At 30.0% G+C, this 19,785-nt stretch overlaps 2 protein-coding genes across 2 annotated transcripts; both read left to right on the forward strand.

Annotated features, from left to right (window-relative positions):
* The first annotated feature begins 1,898 nt into the window (after positions 1–1,898).
* On the forward strand, positions 1,899–2,567 carry LOC141701454 (agamous-like MADS-box protein AGL62). Its single transcript, XM_074505103.1, has one exon. The coding sequence runs from the start codon at positions 1,899–1,901 to the stop codon at positions 2,565–2,567; it is 669 nt and encodes a 222-aa protein (XP_074361204.1).
* An 11,753-nt stretch (positions 2,568–14,320) lies between these two features.
* On the forward strand, positions 14,321–14,989 carry LOC141701455 (agamous-like MADS-box protein AGL62). Its single transcript, XM_074505104.1, has one exon. The coding sequence runs from the start codon at positions 14,321–14,323 to the stop codon at positions 14,987–14,989; it is 669 nt and encodes a 222-aa protein (XP_074361205.1).
* Positions 14,990–19,785: the final 4,796 nt, after the last annotated feature.

A 19,785-nucleotide genomic window follows, 5' to 3' on the forward strand; every position in this document is an offset into this window, starting at 1 on the left:
TTTATAATTTTTTTTTTTGAATAAAAGTTGAATGTTTTAATTTTTATTCAGAAAAATAAAATTGTAAAAAAAATTACAGAACTATACTTTATATGCACCTTAAAATGTGTGTCGGACACTCTCTAAAAAATATAAACAATTGAAAGGGACGGACGGAGTATATGTTATATTTAAAAAATTTATCTGAGCCGAGTTACCGAGTGCGAGCCGAGTCCGAGCTAAACGAGCCGAGTCCGAGCCGAATATTAAAAACTCGGCTCGGCTCGTTTAATTATCTGAGCTTATTTTTTTATTCGCGATCGGCTCGTTTAAGAAAATGAGTCTAGCCAAGTTCACTTAAGCGAACCGATCCCGATTTTTGTTCACGAACGGCTCTGTTCATTTGAAGCTCTATTCCCCTCCAATCTTACAAGGATTCGATTCATTAAGAAGTGGATATGGATTTTCACTCGTCGATAAAAACCACATCCGAACTACTAAACTTATACATTTATAAATTATTTATATATATAAATAAAATTTAACTATAATCAATTAATAAAATTAATTTATACGTATTGGTATTCTAATTTTATAAGTTATTTTATTGTATTTTCACATTAACTATTATTTCATCACATTAAAATTTCTTGTACACACCACATGTTATCATATTAAATTGAGTGAATCATGTATGTCACAAATTATTTTTATACATAATATTTTAGTTATTCACAATTCACAACATTTTTTTTATTTTTAATTTTTGAAATTGACATATGTAATTAATTCATATATTTCTGAAATTACAATGTTTTACTTTTATGTATTTATTTTATAATTATTTTAAACTGAACTATTTTCACATATTTTCAAAAAAAAATTATTTTCACAACACCTCTAACTTAAAATAGTTTCTTGTGCTTTAGTTTTTTTTATTATTGAACCATGTTAAATTAAAATTATTCATCTCAAAAAATTTAAATGGATCCAGTGGTCCGATCCGATAATCGAAGATCCTAATGAATTTGTTTATGAATTACGCTATTAAAAATCTGAAATTGATCCGATCTCAATCCAATCCAATAAATTTAAATGAATATGAATATGAATTTAATCAAATCCAATCCACATTTGAACACCAGCACAAGGATAACTTAGTCTGGTTCGCATTGTATATCTCCTAAAAAGGCACTTAAGCTTCAATTCGACGGAAATGGAATGAAATTTTATCATGTTTTACTAAAATTGCACCAAAATTTCCATCCTATTTTAGCCAATATTATTGTATGGTAATAATTCTATTTTAAATGAAAAATAGATTATGCCCATTATTTGATACGTTGACGTCTTACGGATCGTAATATCTTAAAAATTTTATGCAAATCATGCTTTCCGGTAAGAAAAATATATTTAAAAGGAAATTACAATAGCGAATTTTGACACGTAATTCACAGAAAAAAATTTAGTCAAAACGGACACTGCTAAATAACTTATACGTAGATATTGTCAAATTATTTTTTCATGTGAATTTTAAGGTAATTTTCACTAGATTAAGTAAAATGAGAATGGTGGCTACAACCAGCAGAATAACAAATTCGCTACAATAAGTATTTAATAACAAAATTTATTGGCTTAATTTGATTTAAAAATGTGCAATAACATGAATATTAGTAATATCCATACATTAAGAAATAAGATTTTTGTAACTCCCCAATCATTGATATTGTCACAGGAACAATATGTTTGATTCCCTTAACACAGATTAGGAGATTATAATTTTTGCCAGCTTTCAGTGTTAATGCCAAGCCTCTTATAAATACCAAATGATTTTACTCTACAAATCAGAGCTTCAACATACATAAACATTGCTCCATTTGCTTTTCTTTTGGTTTCTGTTCTTGATAGCTTGTTTAGTGATGGCCAAAAAGTTCAGCATTGGCCGCCAAAAGATCAAGATTGCGAAAATAGAGCGTAAGAATCACCTGCAAGTTACCTTCTCAAAGCGTCGATCAGGCCTTTTTAAGAAGGCAAGTGAGCTCTGTACACTTTGTGGAGTTGAGATTGCCATTATAGTCTTTTCTCCAGCTGGAAAAGTGTTCTCCTTTGGACATCCTAATGTTGAAGGTATAATTGATAGGTTTTTTAGTCGCAATCCTCCACCTTCAAACTCAAGCACTCTCCATCTCGTTGAAGCTCATCGTAGTATGACTGTTTGCGAGCTGAACTTCCATCTCACACAGATTTTCAATGAACTAGAGGGTGAGAGGAAGAGAGGAGAGGCACTTGATGACATGAGGCAAGCTAGCCAGAGCCAGTTTTGGTGGGAATCTCCAGTCGAAAAGATGGGATTTGATGAGCTTCAACAATTGAAGGACTGCATGGAAGCGTTGAAGAAAAATGTGAACAATCAAGCTAATAGCATCTTGATTGAGAATGCAAATTCTAATTTGCCACCTTTTGGTTTTAATGGACACAGGGCCTTTAATCAGTTTGAAGCTAAGCCTAATCAGATTGATCCTGCTTCTCATGTCCCTGGTTACGGATATGGTAATGGTTATTTTGGTCTGAGCAACTTTGCTGCGTAATCTGAGCTTGTGTCTTGCTAGACAGTTCTGAGTCTCCATTTTGATTGATGCTGTGTGGCTTTGAACCGGAAAAGAAAGTTCATTTTTCTATCTATAGGTTAAAGTTGTAACTTAAATTTGACAAACAGTTTGATCTGAAGTTTATTCTGAGGTTGTAATGGATATTGTTTTTTGAAAATGGTCAGCTGCATATGTCTAAATATTCTTTAAGCTTAAATTGTCAATTACTATTGAAAAGTTATCAAAAAAGAGAGCCCTGTGGGCATCATTCGTTTCAAATAGCCATCATCAACTAACATAAGCACTGAGAGTTGGATGAACGCGCAACTTATAATCTTGTTTTTCATATCAAAACAAGTTATATTGGGAAAGAAAAATTACCAACTTTTTTTTGAAATATTAATAAAAAAGAAGAAGCAATTGATTAATCTATAAATTAGATTTGAAAGATGAACTTTGACTTGCGACTCAAGGAATTGGATCTCAAAGCGAACGGGGTTTTGTCGTGCATTTGACAAACTCAGATTACAAATTTAAATAGGATATTAACATCTACCAACCCCCACTATATCTACCTTTACTATATATATTATATTTTGTTCGTTTCGGATATAGCATGACTTTTTTGTAGTGTATAAAATTCACACATTAACACTCGAGATCTTGTAATGAGTAGATACTTCCACAAAAGTATAATCGATTTTCTGATTAAATACATGATTAAATACAGTACGCGATATTTTTCTATACTTTTTGCATTCAATTCTAGCCATTTTCGCACCCTTTAATCGATCTAATCAACATATATACATATAACTCTCCCACCCCTTTTCATTACTAATGGATTATCCTTACTATTTTATTTTACTAAAAATGCAATGATCTTATTTTGTCTCTCGGTTTAAAACATATGTCTTTAGTTACATAAGAAGTATTTTTCTAAACATATTTTATCTTTACTGACTCAATTAAGATCCCTCGGGAATAAAATCTTACCCTTTTTCTATGTTATCCAAACAGCCAGCCAGATGGAACGAGATTAAAATTTTTAATATTAAAAAAAATGTTTCATTTAAAATTACACAAAATATGACACGAAATTATGATATGAATGTACATAACATGAAACGAATTTTTAACTAGTCATGTTTTGGTTTACTATTCATTTAAACTAAACATAAAAGTTTCCTGATTTGAAAGTATATAAAACAAACGAATTGTCGGGTTTAACTAAACATATACGAATTGGGGGGTTTAAGGTAAAAAGGTCTGAGCTTTAGTGGCTCTGAGGTATAGAGCATGGGTGTATATGTACAGTATATGCGAAGAGGGGTTTTGGATATGAAGGAATTTATCTGATTCTGAAATGCAGTAACCGCTGCAAGGGGTTTTGGGCTTGAGTAGGTAACCAAAATCGACCTAACCCCAAATTTGTATTATAAATTTTTATGAATTGACTTGTCAGGACATATGTTCAAATTGAATTCGCAGACGCACATTAATGCATGCAAGATCTCATATTATTACCAGAAAAGTTATCTTTTGTTATAATTATTTGGACCCCTAGTATTTATAAGATTGGATTTTTTAATAATATTTTGGACCCCTAATATTTTGTAGTAGAGGGTTGTTTGGTTGAAATAATAATTGTTTGTTCTTTTTTATTGTCTCATTTTGAAACAAATAATAATGTTGCCATAAATACATATTATTACGGTACAATTACAGTCAACAATTTCATATATGACACAATTTTTTTTCGTATTTCGGTTTATCTTTTTCGTACACAAACACGTAACTGTAATTAAATAAATAAATTAAGAGGCGGTTTTGAATTTACCTTTGTTACACCACATGAACAAATATAAATTGACATAAATACATATTTAAAGAAATATTTAAAAATTATTTAAATATATTTTATAAATGTATATTGTATTTATAATTATTATAAAAATAAAATAGAAAAAATTTCAAATTCAAAAATTTGACAACACTTATAACTTATTGACTTAAACTCAATTAATAAAAGTACTCCTAACAAAAAAATTATATTGAAAAAGAAAAATCATTATTTTGTGAAAATGTTAAAAACAAAAGAAGAAGCAATTGATTAATTTATAAATTAGATTTGAATGAGACCTTTGACGATTTTCGCTTGCGACTCAACTGGAGGAACCTAAATATGGAAGCGAACGAGGGCTTGTCGTGCATTTGACAAACTCACCACACATATTTCAAGTAAAATGTGTCACGTGCACATACGAGTAACGTAACTCATAGAATTTCCTTTTCGCTTCCCATTCTGCTAGTAATAAAAAGATATGCGAGAACTCTTACCCATGTCTCCATATTTTTTTAAATTATTTGCTGGAGTTGTTCGATTATAACTTGAGGCGCTACTTCAATGGCTCGATCTGAAAGACGACCGTCTCTACAAGTTTTAGTACCATATCTTCCAAAACCAAGTTGTATACCGTCTTGTTTGCAACCTCTACTATATCCTCGTTTACGATATATATGTATATGTATATATATATATAATATTTTGTTCATTTCGAATAGGGCGACCTTTTTTTAGTACATGAAATCCATATACGGGGTCAGAGGATTTGGTTATCACGATGAAACCTCAATCCAAGATAAATTGTTTAATCAATAAACAAATGTCAGCAGAAGATATTTAACATCTATGACCCCAAACTAATCCAAGATCTTTTAAGATTACAGTTCTAGAAACAAGAATTCCAAATTCAATAAATACATTTTTCACTTTCTTTTAAAATAATTCTCAATTCAATACCAAACCCACTAGTATAACTTCGAAAAGAAGTACACTAGTCCCAACTATAAAATAACATAATATATAATATAATATAATATAATATAATATAAACAACTTTACATAACAGAACTTACACTAGTCCGCAAACCCTGGACCAACCACCTTCCAAAAGCTTCTTCATTTCTTCCTCAAATTACACGGCTAAATATATATAATATTTTGTTCGTTTCGAGTAGGGCGACCTTTTTTAAGAAAATGAAATCAATACTTTGACAAATGAGATTTTGTAACAAGTAGACACTTCTGCAGGAGCATAATCGATTTTATGGTTAAATACATTACGAGATATTTTTTCATAATTTTCATATTTAGTTCTAACTATTTTTTGCACCCTTTAATCGACCTGAACAACATTAACACATATAAGGATCCCCTCCACCCTTTTTCATTACTAATGGAATATCATTCATTATTTTACTAAAATTGGAACGCAGTGATTTTATTTTATTTCAAGGTTAAAAAACAAATATATTGAGTAACACGAGAAGTACTTTGTTGAACAGGTTTTATTTTTACGGACTCAATTAAGGTCCCTCGGGAACGGAATGCTGCCCTTTTTCTATGTTAGCCAAATAGTCTGGATGGGATGAGACTAAAAATTTAATCGAAATTATAATATTTAAATAATGTTTTGGTCAAAATTACATAAAATATGACACAAAATTACACGACATGCAGGTACATGTACACAAACGAATTCTTAACTAGTGATGGATTTAGTATTCATTTAAACTAAACACGAAAGTACAAGAAGACGTGAAAGAATATAAAATGAACAAATTATCAGGTTTAAGTAAAAATCATCGTTCAACAAAATAAAAAATGAATTGACACTAGTACTAAAACATGAAAACTCCATTCAAATAAAAATGATTTTGAACTGAAATTAAAAAATTAAAAATATTTCAATTTAAATGTTTCAATTTCGATAAAATATTCCACCTAAATTGATTAAAATTGGACCTGTTAATAATATAAATAAATAAATATTATTCATATTTTATATAACTATTTGCTATTGCATTTTTAGGAACAGGAGATATATGATTCTTGTTCCAATTTTATCCGAAAAATAAGCCGACTGCATTTTAGATAGGGTCGTAGAGAGGGAGGGGGGGAGTGAGGTTCTTGTTGTTTCCACTTTCTCTCAAAGTTATTCCTCACCAGTCCTCACACTAGAACTCCCGCACAATACTTGGTACTTGGTTCTTGATTGACATAAGTTCAATCTATGGTCCGCGTTCTTTCATAACAGTAAAAGCAATCCTCCTTTCTTTTTATCTTTCAAAGCTTGTCTATTCACGGTTTTATCATCGTAAAATCGAAAATGAGTGTTTAACATGCTGAGGATTGCCATCAAAATTTGAGTAGAATCATAGTATTTCTTAACTTCTTTGGGCACAACCTATTGTAGAAACATTGCTAGTTTCTTGGCTAAGGTATATGATAATGTTATTGAATAGAATGCAAATGCAACTTGTTCTCTGAAAAATGGTACTGTCACTTTATTTGCATAGGTACACAAAGGAAGATTTAAGCTGATCAACGAGATGTGCACCAAGGAATTATCATCATAAATATTCAGTCTAATAGCGTGATTAGTAAAATAACGACATAAGATTCTTCCAAAAACAGCTCTGCTCCCATCTTCCCATACAATCTTATAAGGATTCGATTCATTAAGAAGTGGATGTGGATTTTCACTCGTCCATAAAAACCAGATCCTAACTACTAAACTTATACATTTATAAATTATTAATATATATAAATAAAATTTAAATATAATCAATTAATAAAATTAATTTAAATGTATTAATATTCTAATTTTTCAAGTTATTTTATTTTATTTTCAAAGTAACTATTATTTCATCATATTAAAATTTCTTCTAGACACCACATTTTATCATATTATAATGAGTGAATCATGTGTGTCAGAAATTATTTTCATACATAATATTTTATTTATTCACAATTCACAACATTTTTTATTTTAATTTTTAAAAACGACTTATATAATTAATTCATATATTTCTTAAATTACAATGTTTTACTTTTATGTATTTATTTTATAATTATTTTAAACTGAACTATTTTCACATATTTTCAAATTTTTATTTTCACAACATCTCTGACTTAAAATAGTTTTGTGTGCTTAAGTTTTTTTATTATTGAACCATGTTAAATTAAAATTATTCATCTCAAAAAATTTAAATGGATTCGGAGGTCCGATCCGATAATCGGAGATCCTAATGAATTTGGATATAAATTATGTTATTAAAAATCTGAAATTGATCTGATCTCAATCCAATCCAACAAATTTAAATAAATATGAATTTAATTAAATCCGATCCAAATTTGAACATCAGCACAAGGATAACTTACTCCGATTCACATTGTATATCTCCTAAAAGGCACTTACGCTTCAATCCAACATAAATGGAATGAAATTTTATCATGTTTTACTAAAATTGCACCAAAATTTCCATCATATTTTAGCCAATATTATTGTATGGTAATAATTCTATCCCCAAAAACTTCTGTACATGATTATATCTTCCTATAAAGAGGTGTTAGCATATTTTTCGGCAATTGAACCTTCCTCCAACAAAAAATTCTTTTAGGCCATATTATTAAATGAAAAATAGATTATTCTCATTATTTGATACATTGACGTCTTACGGATCGTAATATCTTAAAAATCTTATGCAAATCATGTTTTCCGGTAAGAAAAATATATTTAAAAGGAAATTACAATACTGAATTTTGACACGTAAGTCACAGCAAAAAATTTAGTCAAAACGGACACTGCTAAATAATTAGCTTATACGTAGATATTGTCGAATTATTTTTTCATGTGAATTTTAAGGAAATTTTCACTAGATTAAGTAAAATGAGAGTGGTGGTGACAACCGGCAGAATAACAAATTCGCTAGAATAAGTATTTAATAATAAAATTTATTGGCTTAATTTGAATTAAAAATGTGCAATAGCATTAATATTACTAATATCCATACATTAAGAAATAAGATTTTTGTAACTCCCGAATCATTGATATTGTCACAGGTACAATATGTTTAATTTCCTTAAAACAGATTAGGAGGTTATAATTGTTGCCAGCTTTCAGTGTAAATGCCAAGCCTCTTATAAATAGCAAATGATTTTACACTACAAATCAGAGCTTCAACATGCATAAACATTGCTCCATTGGCTTTTCTTTTGGTTTCCGTTCTTGATAGCTTGTTTAGAGATGGCAAAAAAGCCCAGCATTGGTCACCAAAAGATCAAGATTGCGAAAATAGAGCGTAAGAATCACCTGTAAGTTACCTTCTCCAAACGTCGATCTGGCCTTTTTAAGAAGGCGAGTGAGCTCCGTACACTTTGTGGAGTTGGGATTGCCGTTGTATTCCAAGCGTTTTGGTATGAGGGAAAAGCTTAGTCCGAGATATGTTGGACCTTTTGAGGTTTTGGTATCGTAGAGAGTTGCGTTGTCGCCACAACTATCTCATGTGCATAATGTGTTTCATGTGTCTGTTTTGAGGGGCTATAAATATCATCCATTACACGTAGTTTAGTATCCATTGAATAAGATTAGAGAAGATCTTTCTTGTGTGGAAGAAGCTTGAGAGGAGCGAATTTTGAGGAAGAACGCCATTCCGTTTGTGAAAATTTTGTGGAAAAATCATCCGGAGAGAGAGTCTACTTGCGAATTAGAAGAATCTATTTGTGAGAAATATCCGTATTTATTCGATTCAGGTACGAGTTTTTAGTTTTGTTTAATTCCGGGGACGGAATCGTATTTAAGGGGGGTATATATGTAATATACGAGAATTTAATAATAATAATAATAATAATAATAATAATAATAATAATAATAAGATTTGAATTAAAATTAAAATAAGTGATTTTAAATCATTTGTTAAATAGCATGGAAATAAAAGTAATAGTAATTAGTTGTTATAATTCTAATTCTAATAGTTAGAGGATACCTTGTGTAATATATATATATATATATATATATATATCAACACATGGGCATTCTTAATTTACGCAAGCAAAGGAAAAGAGAAGAAAAATCTTAGAAGAGCAGGCGGATAAAGACTTAGAGGAAAACAGAGTCATCGAGCCTTGTAGTAGTTTTTTTGTTTGTTTTCATTGAATAAGGTAACTCTTTATTGCCTGTTATTATAATTAGTCATATAGCTAAGCACTTCGCATGTGACCTTGTCAATTGTTGACAGAGCACACACAACACACAAATTTAGTAATAAAGTGTATGGCCATCCTTGTTTCTTTGTTGTCAAATCACGTCAACAGTGTCAAGTGCGAATTATATTATTTATTTATACATATGTTTAATCCACAAGATCTGCTGCTTCAATTCCAATTTTCATGTTACTTTAAAATTATTAAGTTAGATTATGCATATGTGAGCTTTTATTTAATTGCGGTTGATTAGACTATGATAGTGTGGCAACTGGATGATTCAAGTTATTTAAATTATTTATATAAAATTAAAATTTTGTGAGGGTTTTTCACTACTTCAATATACTTATTTATTAGTTATAATTTAAATTGATTTTATGTATGCCACTTACCATTAAAATAATTTAATTGGTGTACATGTACTTAGTCCAATTATACTAGTGAGTCCAATTATACTAGTGTCATAATTTATAATTAATTATTTAATAAAGGTGAACAATGGTAGTTAATTTGGAATCTAACTATTTTAAGTATATGTATTATTAAATTAGTAAGCAGTGTGGTAGTTAGGTGCATTCGTTTAAACAAATTGTATAATTATAAATGTAATAATGACATGACATTTGGTCTCTTTAGTGTTAAATTCGAGGACATGTAATGTACTGATTCGGAGCCGAATAGTTGTGTATTGATAAAAAAATCATTTTTGAATAAATTAAGAAGCAACAAATATTAATTATAAATTTTAATTTTGTAATTAGATCACGGGTCGGGGATTTATCACATCATTTGCAGATTTTGATATTACTTTAGTTGCGATATTCGAGGTACGGATTATGTCCCTTTTTTATTCACCGTTACTCCTCTTGTCCATTATATTTATTTGATTCATTCTGTTCTACTTTCTGTTCATTCCGTTAATATTTGCTTTGACCGTTTTAATTTCCGAAAATTATTTTAAAATTTGATTTTGAAAATTTAGATATCTGTGTATGCGGTTTTCAAAAATTATTTATGACACTCACCTGCTTTGGAAATTTGTATCATTTTTCTCATGTGATTTTTAAATTTTCGAGAATATTTTCATTTTGAACCCTTAGTGTGATTTAGGGTATACCGAGTTAACAGGAGTACTACAGCCATGTCATTGCGGTACCAGTGACATGACACTTCCGTGACACTGTGATTGGTCATGGCGTATCCTTCTGTTAGCTCTTGGGAGGAGCGTTTGGCCATTTTGAAATTTGTTCAGGATACGTGGCTGCACCCAGAATTTGATTTGTGATTTGATTTATGGTGACGTTGTATATGTCGTACACGTTATCCATTCTGTTGTACATATTAGGTACCCTATGATGTGTGTATTTGTATCCGTTCTGATTTCGGTATGAAATATCATACCCAAAATTATTGTTTTATTATAAGCTGTGAAATATTTATTTCTGATTTTCTGTTTTATAAATTATATTCCAAATCCGTACTGGACGTTTGGCTCATGCCGTATTTTTTCCGGTAGGTGCATAGGGGAAATCTTGGACTGTGCTATGGAGAGCAACCCCATTTATTGATTAGAATTTTTGACTTTATCAATATCGGACTTAATTATTTATTTAGAGATTTCAACATTCTTATTTTTGGTTTAGACAGTTTGTAGATTTAATATTATTTTTGGAGATTTTATACTGTTTATTTATTGTTTAGAAATATATTAGTGCTCCGTTTGCAGGTTTATGATAGATAATACCTCCTTCTAATTTTTAAGAAGGGGTGTTACAAACTGGTAGTATTCAACTCCCATTCTTCCAAAAACAGGTCTGCTCCCACCTTCCCATCTAGAGCTGCAAACGAACAGAACCGAGCCGAGTTCTGTCCGAGTCGAGCCGAGCATAATTTTTTTTAAAATGAACCGAGCCGAGCTGAGTTTAAAAACCCAGCCGAAAAAAAATGTTTACGATCGGCTCGTTTATAAAGGAGCCGAGCCGGACACGAGTTTGCTCACGAATAACCGAGCCGAGCCGAACTCGAGCCGAGTCGAGTTGTTCACTAATAGTTCGCATATTTAATCGACCAAGCTTAAGGTATAATTTATAACTTTATAAGTTTTATGGAGATCAAATACTAATTTCATCTTACAATTATATACTCACACTTACACTCTACACTTATCAATTTTTTTCACTAGTCGAGTTTTAAGAACAAAATCATTTTTATTTTAAATTAATGAGACATTCATAACTTTAGAAATTATACAATACTTTTAAATTGTTGATGTCGATTGTCAAAGATTTAGTAATTTTTTATATTTCAGTTAAATTGTTTTAGATTAGAAACGAGATATAAAATAAAATAAAGGAAGTAAGCCCATTTAAGTGGTTGAGAAATAAAATTATTAAAAATTATCTTATGTTTTTCTTAAAAATATTATAATTTATTTTAAGAACTCACTATTTTAATTTATTTGAAATTGTAATTTTGGTCGATTTTATCATAGACACCTCTAATAAAAGTGTGAGGTGATATTTAGTGTTAAGTTTAATTAGAAATTGTTTGTTAAAGTAATCAAGCTCTAGTGCTATGTATGAAATTAATTAAATTATTTATTGTTAAAATATATATTGAATTTTTATTAAATTAATTATTATACTTTAAAATTAGTATTAAATTTTAATTAAAAAAATTTAAAATCTTTATAAAAGTGATTAGTAAATATTTATTGCTCCCTCAGTCCCTTCCAATTGTTTACATTTCTGGGGAAGTGTCCGGCACGCATTTTAAGGTGCATAAAAAGTATAGTTATGTAACTTATTTTTACAATTTTTTTTTTTGAATAAAAGTTGAATGTTTTAATTTTTATTCAGAAAAATAAAATTGTAAAAAAAATTACAAAACTATACTTTATATGCACCTTAAAATGCGTGTCGGACACTCTCTAAAAAATGTAAACAATTGAAAGGGACGGAGGGAGTATATGTTATATTTAAAAAATTTATCTGAGCCGAGTTACCGAGTTCGAGCCGAGTCCGAGCTAAACGAGCCGAGTCCGAGCCGAATATTAAAAAACTCGGCTCGGCTCGTTTAATTATCTGAGCTTATTTTTTTATTCGCGATCGGCTCGTTTAAGAAAATGAGTCTAGCCAAGTTCACTTAAGCGAACCGATCCCGATTTTTGTTCACGAACGGCTCTGTACATTTGCAGCTCTATTCCCCTCCAATCTTACAAAGATTCGATTCATTAAGAAGTGGATATGGATTTTCACTCGTCGATAAAAACCACATCCGAACTACTAAACTTATACATTTATAAATTATTTATATATATAAATAAAATTTAACTATAATCAATTAATAAAATTAATTTATATGTATTGGTATTCTAATTTTATAAGTTATTTTATTGTATTTTCACATTAACTATTATTTTATCACATTAAAATTTCTTGTACACACCACATGTTATCATATTCAAATGAGTGAATCATGTATGTCACAAATTATTTTTATACATAATATTTTAGTTATTCACAATTCACAACATTTTTTTATTTTAATTTTTGAAATTGACATATGTAATTAATTCATATATTTCTGAAATTACAATGTTTTAATTTTATGTATTTATTTTATAATTATTTTAAACTGAACTATTTTCACATATTTTCAAAAAAAAAATTATTTTCACAACACCTCTAACTTAAAATAGTTTCTTGTGCTTTAGTTTTTTTTATTATTGAACCATGTTAAATTAAAATTATTCATCTCAAAAAATTTAAATGGATCCAGTGGTCCGATCCGATAATCGAAGATCCTAATGAATTTGTTTATGAATTACGCTATTAAAAATCTGAAATTGATCCGATCTCAATCCAATCCAATAAATTTAAATGAATATGAATATGAATTTAATCAAATCCAATCCACATTTGAACACCAGCACAAGGATAACTTAGTCCGGTTCGCATTGTATATCTCCTAAAAAGGCACTTAAGCTTCAATTCGACGGAAATGGAATGAAATTTTATCATGTTTTACTAAAATTGCACCAAAATTTCCATCCTATTTTAGCCAATATTATTGTATTGTAATAATTCTATTTTAAATGAAAAATAGATTATGCCCATTATTTGATACGTTGACGTCTTACGGATCGTAATATCTTAAAAATTTTATGCAAATCATGCTTTCCGGTAAGAAAAATATATTTAAAAGGAAATTACAATAGCGAATTTTGACACGTAATTCACAGAAAAAAATTTAGTCAAAACGGACACTGCTAAATAACTTATACGTAGATATTGTCAAATTATTTTTTCATGTGAATTTTAAGGTAATTTTCACTAGATTAAGTAAAATGAGAATGGTGGCTACAACCAACAGAATAACAAATTCGCTACAATAAGTATTTAATAACAAAATTTATTGGCTTAATTTGATTTAAAAATGTGCAATAACATGAATATTAGTAATATCCATACATTAAGAAATAAGATTTTTGTAACTCCCCAATCATTGATATTGTCACAGGAACAATATGTTTGATTCCCTTAACACAGATTAGGAGATTATAATTTTTGCCAGCTTTCAGTGTTAATGCCAAGCCTCTTATAAATACCAAATGATTTTACTCTACAAATCAGAGCTTCAACATACATAAACATTGCTCCATTTGCTTTTCTTTTGGTTTCTGTTCTTGATAGCTTGTTTAGTGATGGCCAAAAAGTTCAGCATTGGCCGCCAAAAGATCAAGATTGCGAAAATAGAGCGTAAGAATCACCTGCAAGTTACCTTCTCAAAGCGTCGATCAGGCCTTTTTAAGAAGGCAAGTGAGCTCTGTACACTTTGTGGAGTTGAGATTGCCATTATAGTCTTTTCTCCAGCTGGAAAAGTGTTCTCCTTTGGACATCCTAATGTTGAAGGTATAATTGATAGGTTTTTTAGTCGCAATCCTCCACCTTCAAACTCAAGCACTCTCCATCTCGTTGAAGCTCATCGTAGTATGACTGTTTGCGAGCTGAACTTCCATCTCACACAGATTTTCAATGAACTAGAGGGTGAGAGGAAGAGAGGAGAGGCACTTGATGACATGAGGCAAGCTAGCCAGAGCCAGTTTTGGTGGGAATCTCCAGTCGAAAAGATGGGATTTGATGAGCTTCAACAATTGAAGGACTGCATGGAAGCGTTGAAGAAAAATGTGAACAATCAAGCTAATAGCATCTTGATTGAGAATGCAAATTCTAATTTGCCACCTTTTGGTTTTAATGGACACAGGGCCTTTAATCAGTTTGAAGCTAAGCCTAATCAGATTGATCCTGCTTCTCATGTCCCTGGTTACGGATATGGTAATGGTTATTTTGGTCTGAGCAACTTTGCTGCGTAATCTGAGTTTGTGTCTTGCTAGACAGTTCTGAGTCTCCATTTTGATTGATGCTGTGTGGCTTTGCCGGAAAAGAAAGTTCATTTTTCTATCTATTGGTTAAAGTTGTAACTTAAATTTGACAAACAGTTTGATCTGAAGTTTATTCTGAGGTTTTAATGGATATTGTTTTTTGAAAATGGTCAGCTGCATATGTCTAAATATTCTTTAAGCTTAAAATGTCAATTACTATTGAAAAGTTATCAAAAAAGAGAGCCCTCTGGGCATCATTCGTTTCAAATAGCCATCATCAACTAACATAAGCACTGAGAGTTGGATGAACGCGCAACTTATAATCTTGTTTTTCATATCAAAACAAGTTATATTGGGAAAGAAAAATTACCAACTTTTTTTTGAAATATTAATAAAAAAGAAGAAGCAATTGATTAATCTATAAATTAGATTTGAAAGATGAACTTTGACTTGCGACTCAAGGAACTGGATCTCAAAGCGAACCGGGTTTTGTCGTGCATTTGACAAACTCAGATTACAAATTTAAATAGGATATTAACATCTACCAACCCCCACTATATCTACCTTTACTATATATATTATATTTTGTTCGTTTCGGATATAGCATGACTTTTTTTGTAGTGTATAAAATTCACACATTAACACTCGAGATCTTGTAATGAGTAGATACTTCCACAAAAGTATAATCGATTTTCTGATTAAATACAGTACGCGATATTTTTCTATACTTTTTGCATTCAATTCTAGCCATTTTCGCACCCTTTAATCGATCTAATCAACATATATACATATAACTCTCCCACCCCTTTTCATTACTAATGGATTATCCTTACTATTTTATTTTACTAAAAATGCAATGATCTTATTTTGTCTCTCGGTTTAAAACATATGTCTTTAGTTACATGAGAAGTATTTTTCTAAACATATTTTATCTTTACTGACTCAATTAAGATCCCTCGGGAATAAAATCTTACCCTTTTTCTATGTTAGCCAAACAGCCAGCCAGATGGAACGAGATTAAAATTTTTAATATTAAAAAAAATGTTTCATTTAAAATTACACAAAATATGACACGAAATTATGATATGAATGTACATAACATGAAACGAATTTTTAACTAGTCATGTTTTGGTTTACTATTCATTTAAACTAAACATAAAAGTTTTCTGATTTGAAAGTATATAAAACAAACGAATTGTCGGGTTTAACTAAACATATACGAGTTGGGGGGTTTAAGGTAAAAAGGTCTGAGCTTTAGTGGCTCTGAGGTATAGAGCATGGGTGTGTATGTACAGTATATGCGTTGTGAAGAGGGGTTTTGGATATGAAGGAATTTATCTGATTCTGAAATGCAGTAACCGCTGCAAGGGGTTTTGGGCTTGAGTAGGTAACCAAAATCGACCTAACCCAAAATTTGTATTATAAATTTTTATGAATTGACTTGTCAGGACATATGTTCAAATTGAATTCGCAGACGCACATGAATGCATGCAAGATCTCATATTATTACGAGAAAAGTTATCTTTTGTTATAATTATTTGGACCCCTAGTATTTATAAGATTGGATTTTTTAATAATATTTTGGACCCCTAATATTTTGTAGTAGAGGGTTGTTTGGTTGAAATAATAATTGTTTGTTCTTTTTTATTGTCTCATTTTGAAACAAATAATAATGTTGCCATAAATACATATTATTACGGTACAATTACAGTCAACAATTTCATATACGACACAATTTTTTTTCGTATTTCGGTTTATCTTTTTCGTACACAAACACGTAATTGTAATTAAATAAATAAATTAAGAGGCGGTTTTGAATTTACCTTTGTTACACCACATGAACAAATATAAATTGACATAAATACATATTTAAAGAAATATTTTAAAATTATTTAAATATATTTTATAAATGTATATTGTATTTATAATTATTATAAAAACAAAATAGAAAAAATTTCAAATTCAAAAATTTGACAACACTTATAACTTATTGACTTAAACTCAATTAAAAAAAGTACTCCTAACAAAAAAATTATATTGAAAAAGAAAAATCATTATTTTGTGAAAATGTTAAAAACAAAAGAAGAAGCAATTGATTAATTTATAAATTAGATTTGAATGAGACCTTTGACGATTTTCGCTTGCGACTCAACTGGAGGAACCTAAATATGGAAGCGAACGAGGGCTTGTCGTGCATTTGACAAACTCACCACACATATTTCAAGTAAAATGTGTCACGTGCACATACGAGTAATGTAACTCATAGAATTTCCTTTTCGCTTCCCATTCTGCTAGTAATAAAAAGATATGCGAGAACTCTTACCCATGTCTCCATATTTTTTTAAATTATTTGCTGGAGTTGTTCGATTATAACTTGAGGCGCTACTTCAATGGCTCGATCTGAAAGACGACCGTCTCTACAAGTTTTAGTACCATATCTTCCAAAACCAAGTTGTATACCGTCTTGTTTGCAACCTCTACTATATCCTCGTTTACGATATATATGTATATGTATATATATATAATATTTTGTTCATTTCGAATAGGGCGACCTTTTTTTAGTACATGAAATCCATATACGGGGTCAGAGGATTTGGTCATCACGATGAAACCTCAATCCAAGATAAATTGTTTAATCAATAAACAAATGTCAGCAGAAGATATTTAACATCTATGACCCCAAACTAATCCAAGATCTTTTAAGATTACAGTTCTAGAAACAAGAATTCCAAATTCAATAAATACATTTTTCACTTTCTTTTAAAATAATTCTCAATTCAATACCAAACCCACTAGTATAACTTCGAAAAGAAGTACACTAGTCTCAACTATAAAATAACATAATATATAATATAATATAATATAATATAATATAATAATATAATATAATATAATATAAACAACTTTACATAACAGAACTTACACTAGTCCGCAAACCCTGGACCAACCACCTTCCAAAAGCTTCTTCATTGCTTCCTCGAATTACACGGCTAAATATATATAATATTTTTTTCGTTTCGAGTAGGGCGACCTTTTTTAAGAAAATGAAATCCATACTTTGACAAATGAGATTTTGTAACAAGTAGACACTTCTGCAGGAGCATAATCAATTTTATGGTTAAATACATTACGAGATATTTTTTCATACTTTTCATATTTAGTTCTAACTATTTTTTGCACCCTTTAATCGACCTGAACAACATTAACACATATAAGGATCCCCTCCACCCTTTTTCATTACTAATGGAATATCATTCATTATTTTACTAAAATTGGAACGCTTTGATTTTGTTTTATTTCAAGGTTAAAAACAAATATAATGAGTAACAGGAGAAGTACTTTGTTGAACAGGTTTTATTTTTACGGACTCAATTAAGGTCCCTCGGGAACGGAATGCTGCCATTTTTCTATGTTAGCCAAATTGTCTGGATGGGATGAGACTAAAAATTTAATCGAAATTATAATATTTAAATAATATTTTGGTCAAAATTATATAAAATATGACACAAAATTACACGACATGCAGGTACATGTACACGAACGAATTCTTAAGTAGTCATGGATTTAGTATTCATTTAAACTAAACACGAAAGTACAAGAAGACGTGAAAGAATATAAAATGAACAAATTGTCAGGTTTAAGTACAAATCATCGTTCAACAAAATAAAAAATGAATTAACACTAGTACTAAAACATGAAAACTCCATTCAAATAAAAATGATTTTGAAGTGAAATTAAAAAATTAAAATAGTTCAATTTAAATGTTTCAATTTCGATAAAATATTCTAACTAAATTGATTAAAACCGGACCTGTTAATAATATAAATAAATAAATATTATTCATATTTTATATAACTATTTGCTATTGCATTTTTAGGAACAGGAGATATATGATTCTTGTTCCAATTTTATCCAAAAAATAAGCCGAATGCATTTTAGATAGGGTCGTAGAAAGGGAGGGAGGGAGGGAGGTTCTTGTTGTTTCCACTTTTTCTCAAAGTTATTCCTCACCAGTCCTCACACTAGCACTCCAGCATAATACTTGGTGTTTGGTACTTGATTGACAAAAATTCAATCTATGTTCCACGTTCTTTCATAACAGCAAAAGCAATCCTCCTTTCTTTTTATCTTTCAAAGCTTGTCTATGCACGGTTTTATCATCGTAAAATCGAAAATGAGTGTTTAACATGCGGAGGATTTCTTGCCATCAAAATTTGAGTAGAATCATAGTATTTCTTAACTTCTTTGGGCACAACCTGTTGTAGAAACATTGCTAGTTTCTTGGCAAAGGTATATGATAATGTTATTGAATATAATGCAAATGCAAATTGTTCTCTGAAAAACGATACTGTCACTTTATTGCATAGGTACATATAGGAAGATTAAAGCTGATCAACGAGATGTGCACCAAGGAATTATCATCATAAATATTTAGTCTAATAGCGTGATTAGTAAATTAACGACATAAGATCAGTTAAACTTGTAGTATTCAACTCCCCTTCTTCCAAAAACAGCTCTGCTCCCGTCTTCCCATCCAATCTTATAAGGATTCGATTCATTAAGAAGTGGATGTGGATTTTCACTCATCCATAAAAACCAGATCCTAACTACTAAACTTATACATTTATAAATTATTAATATATATAAATAAAATTTAACTATAATCAATTAAACTTATAAGGATTCGATTCATGAAGAAGTGAATGTGAAAGTGTTCATGGACGACTTCTCAGTCCTTTGGCGATTCATTTGATGAGTGCTTGCAAAATCTTGGACACGTTCTCAAG

The sequence above is a fragment of the Apium graveolens genome, unplaced genomic scaffold (genome assembly GCF_009905375.1).
Source record: "Apium graveolens cultivar Ventura unplaced genomic scaffold, ASM990537v1 ctg3854, whole genome shotgun sequence".
Lineage (NCBI taxonomy): Eukaryota > Viridiplantae > Streptophyta > Magnoliopsida > Apiales > Apiaceae > Apium > Apium graveolens.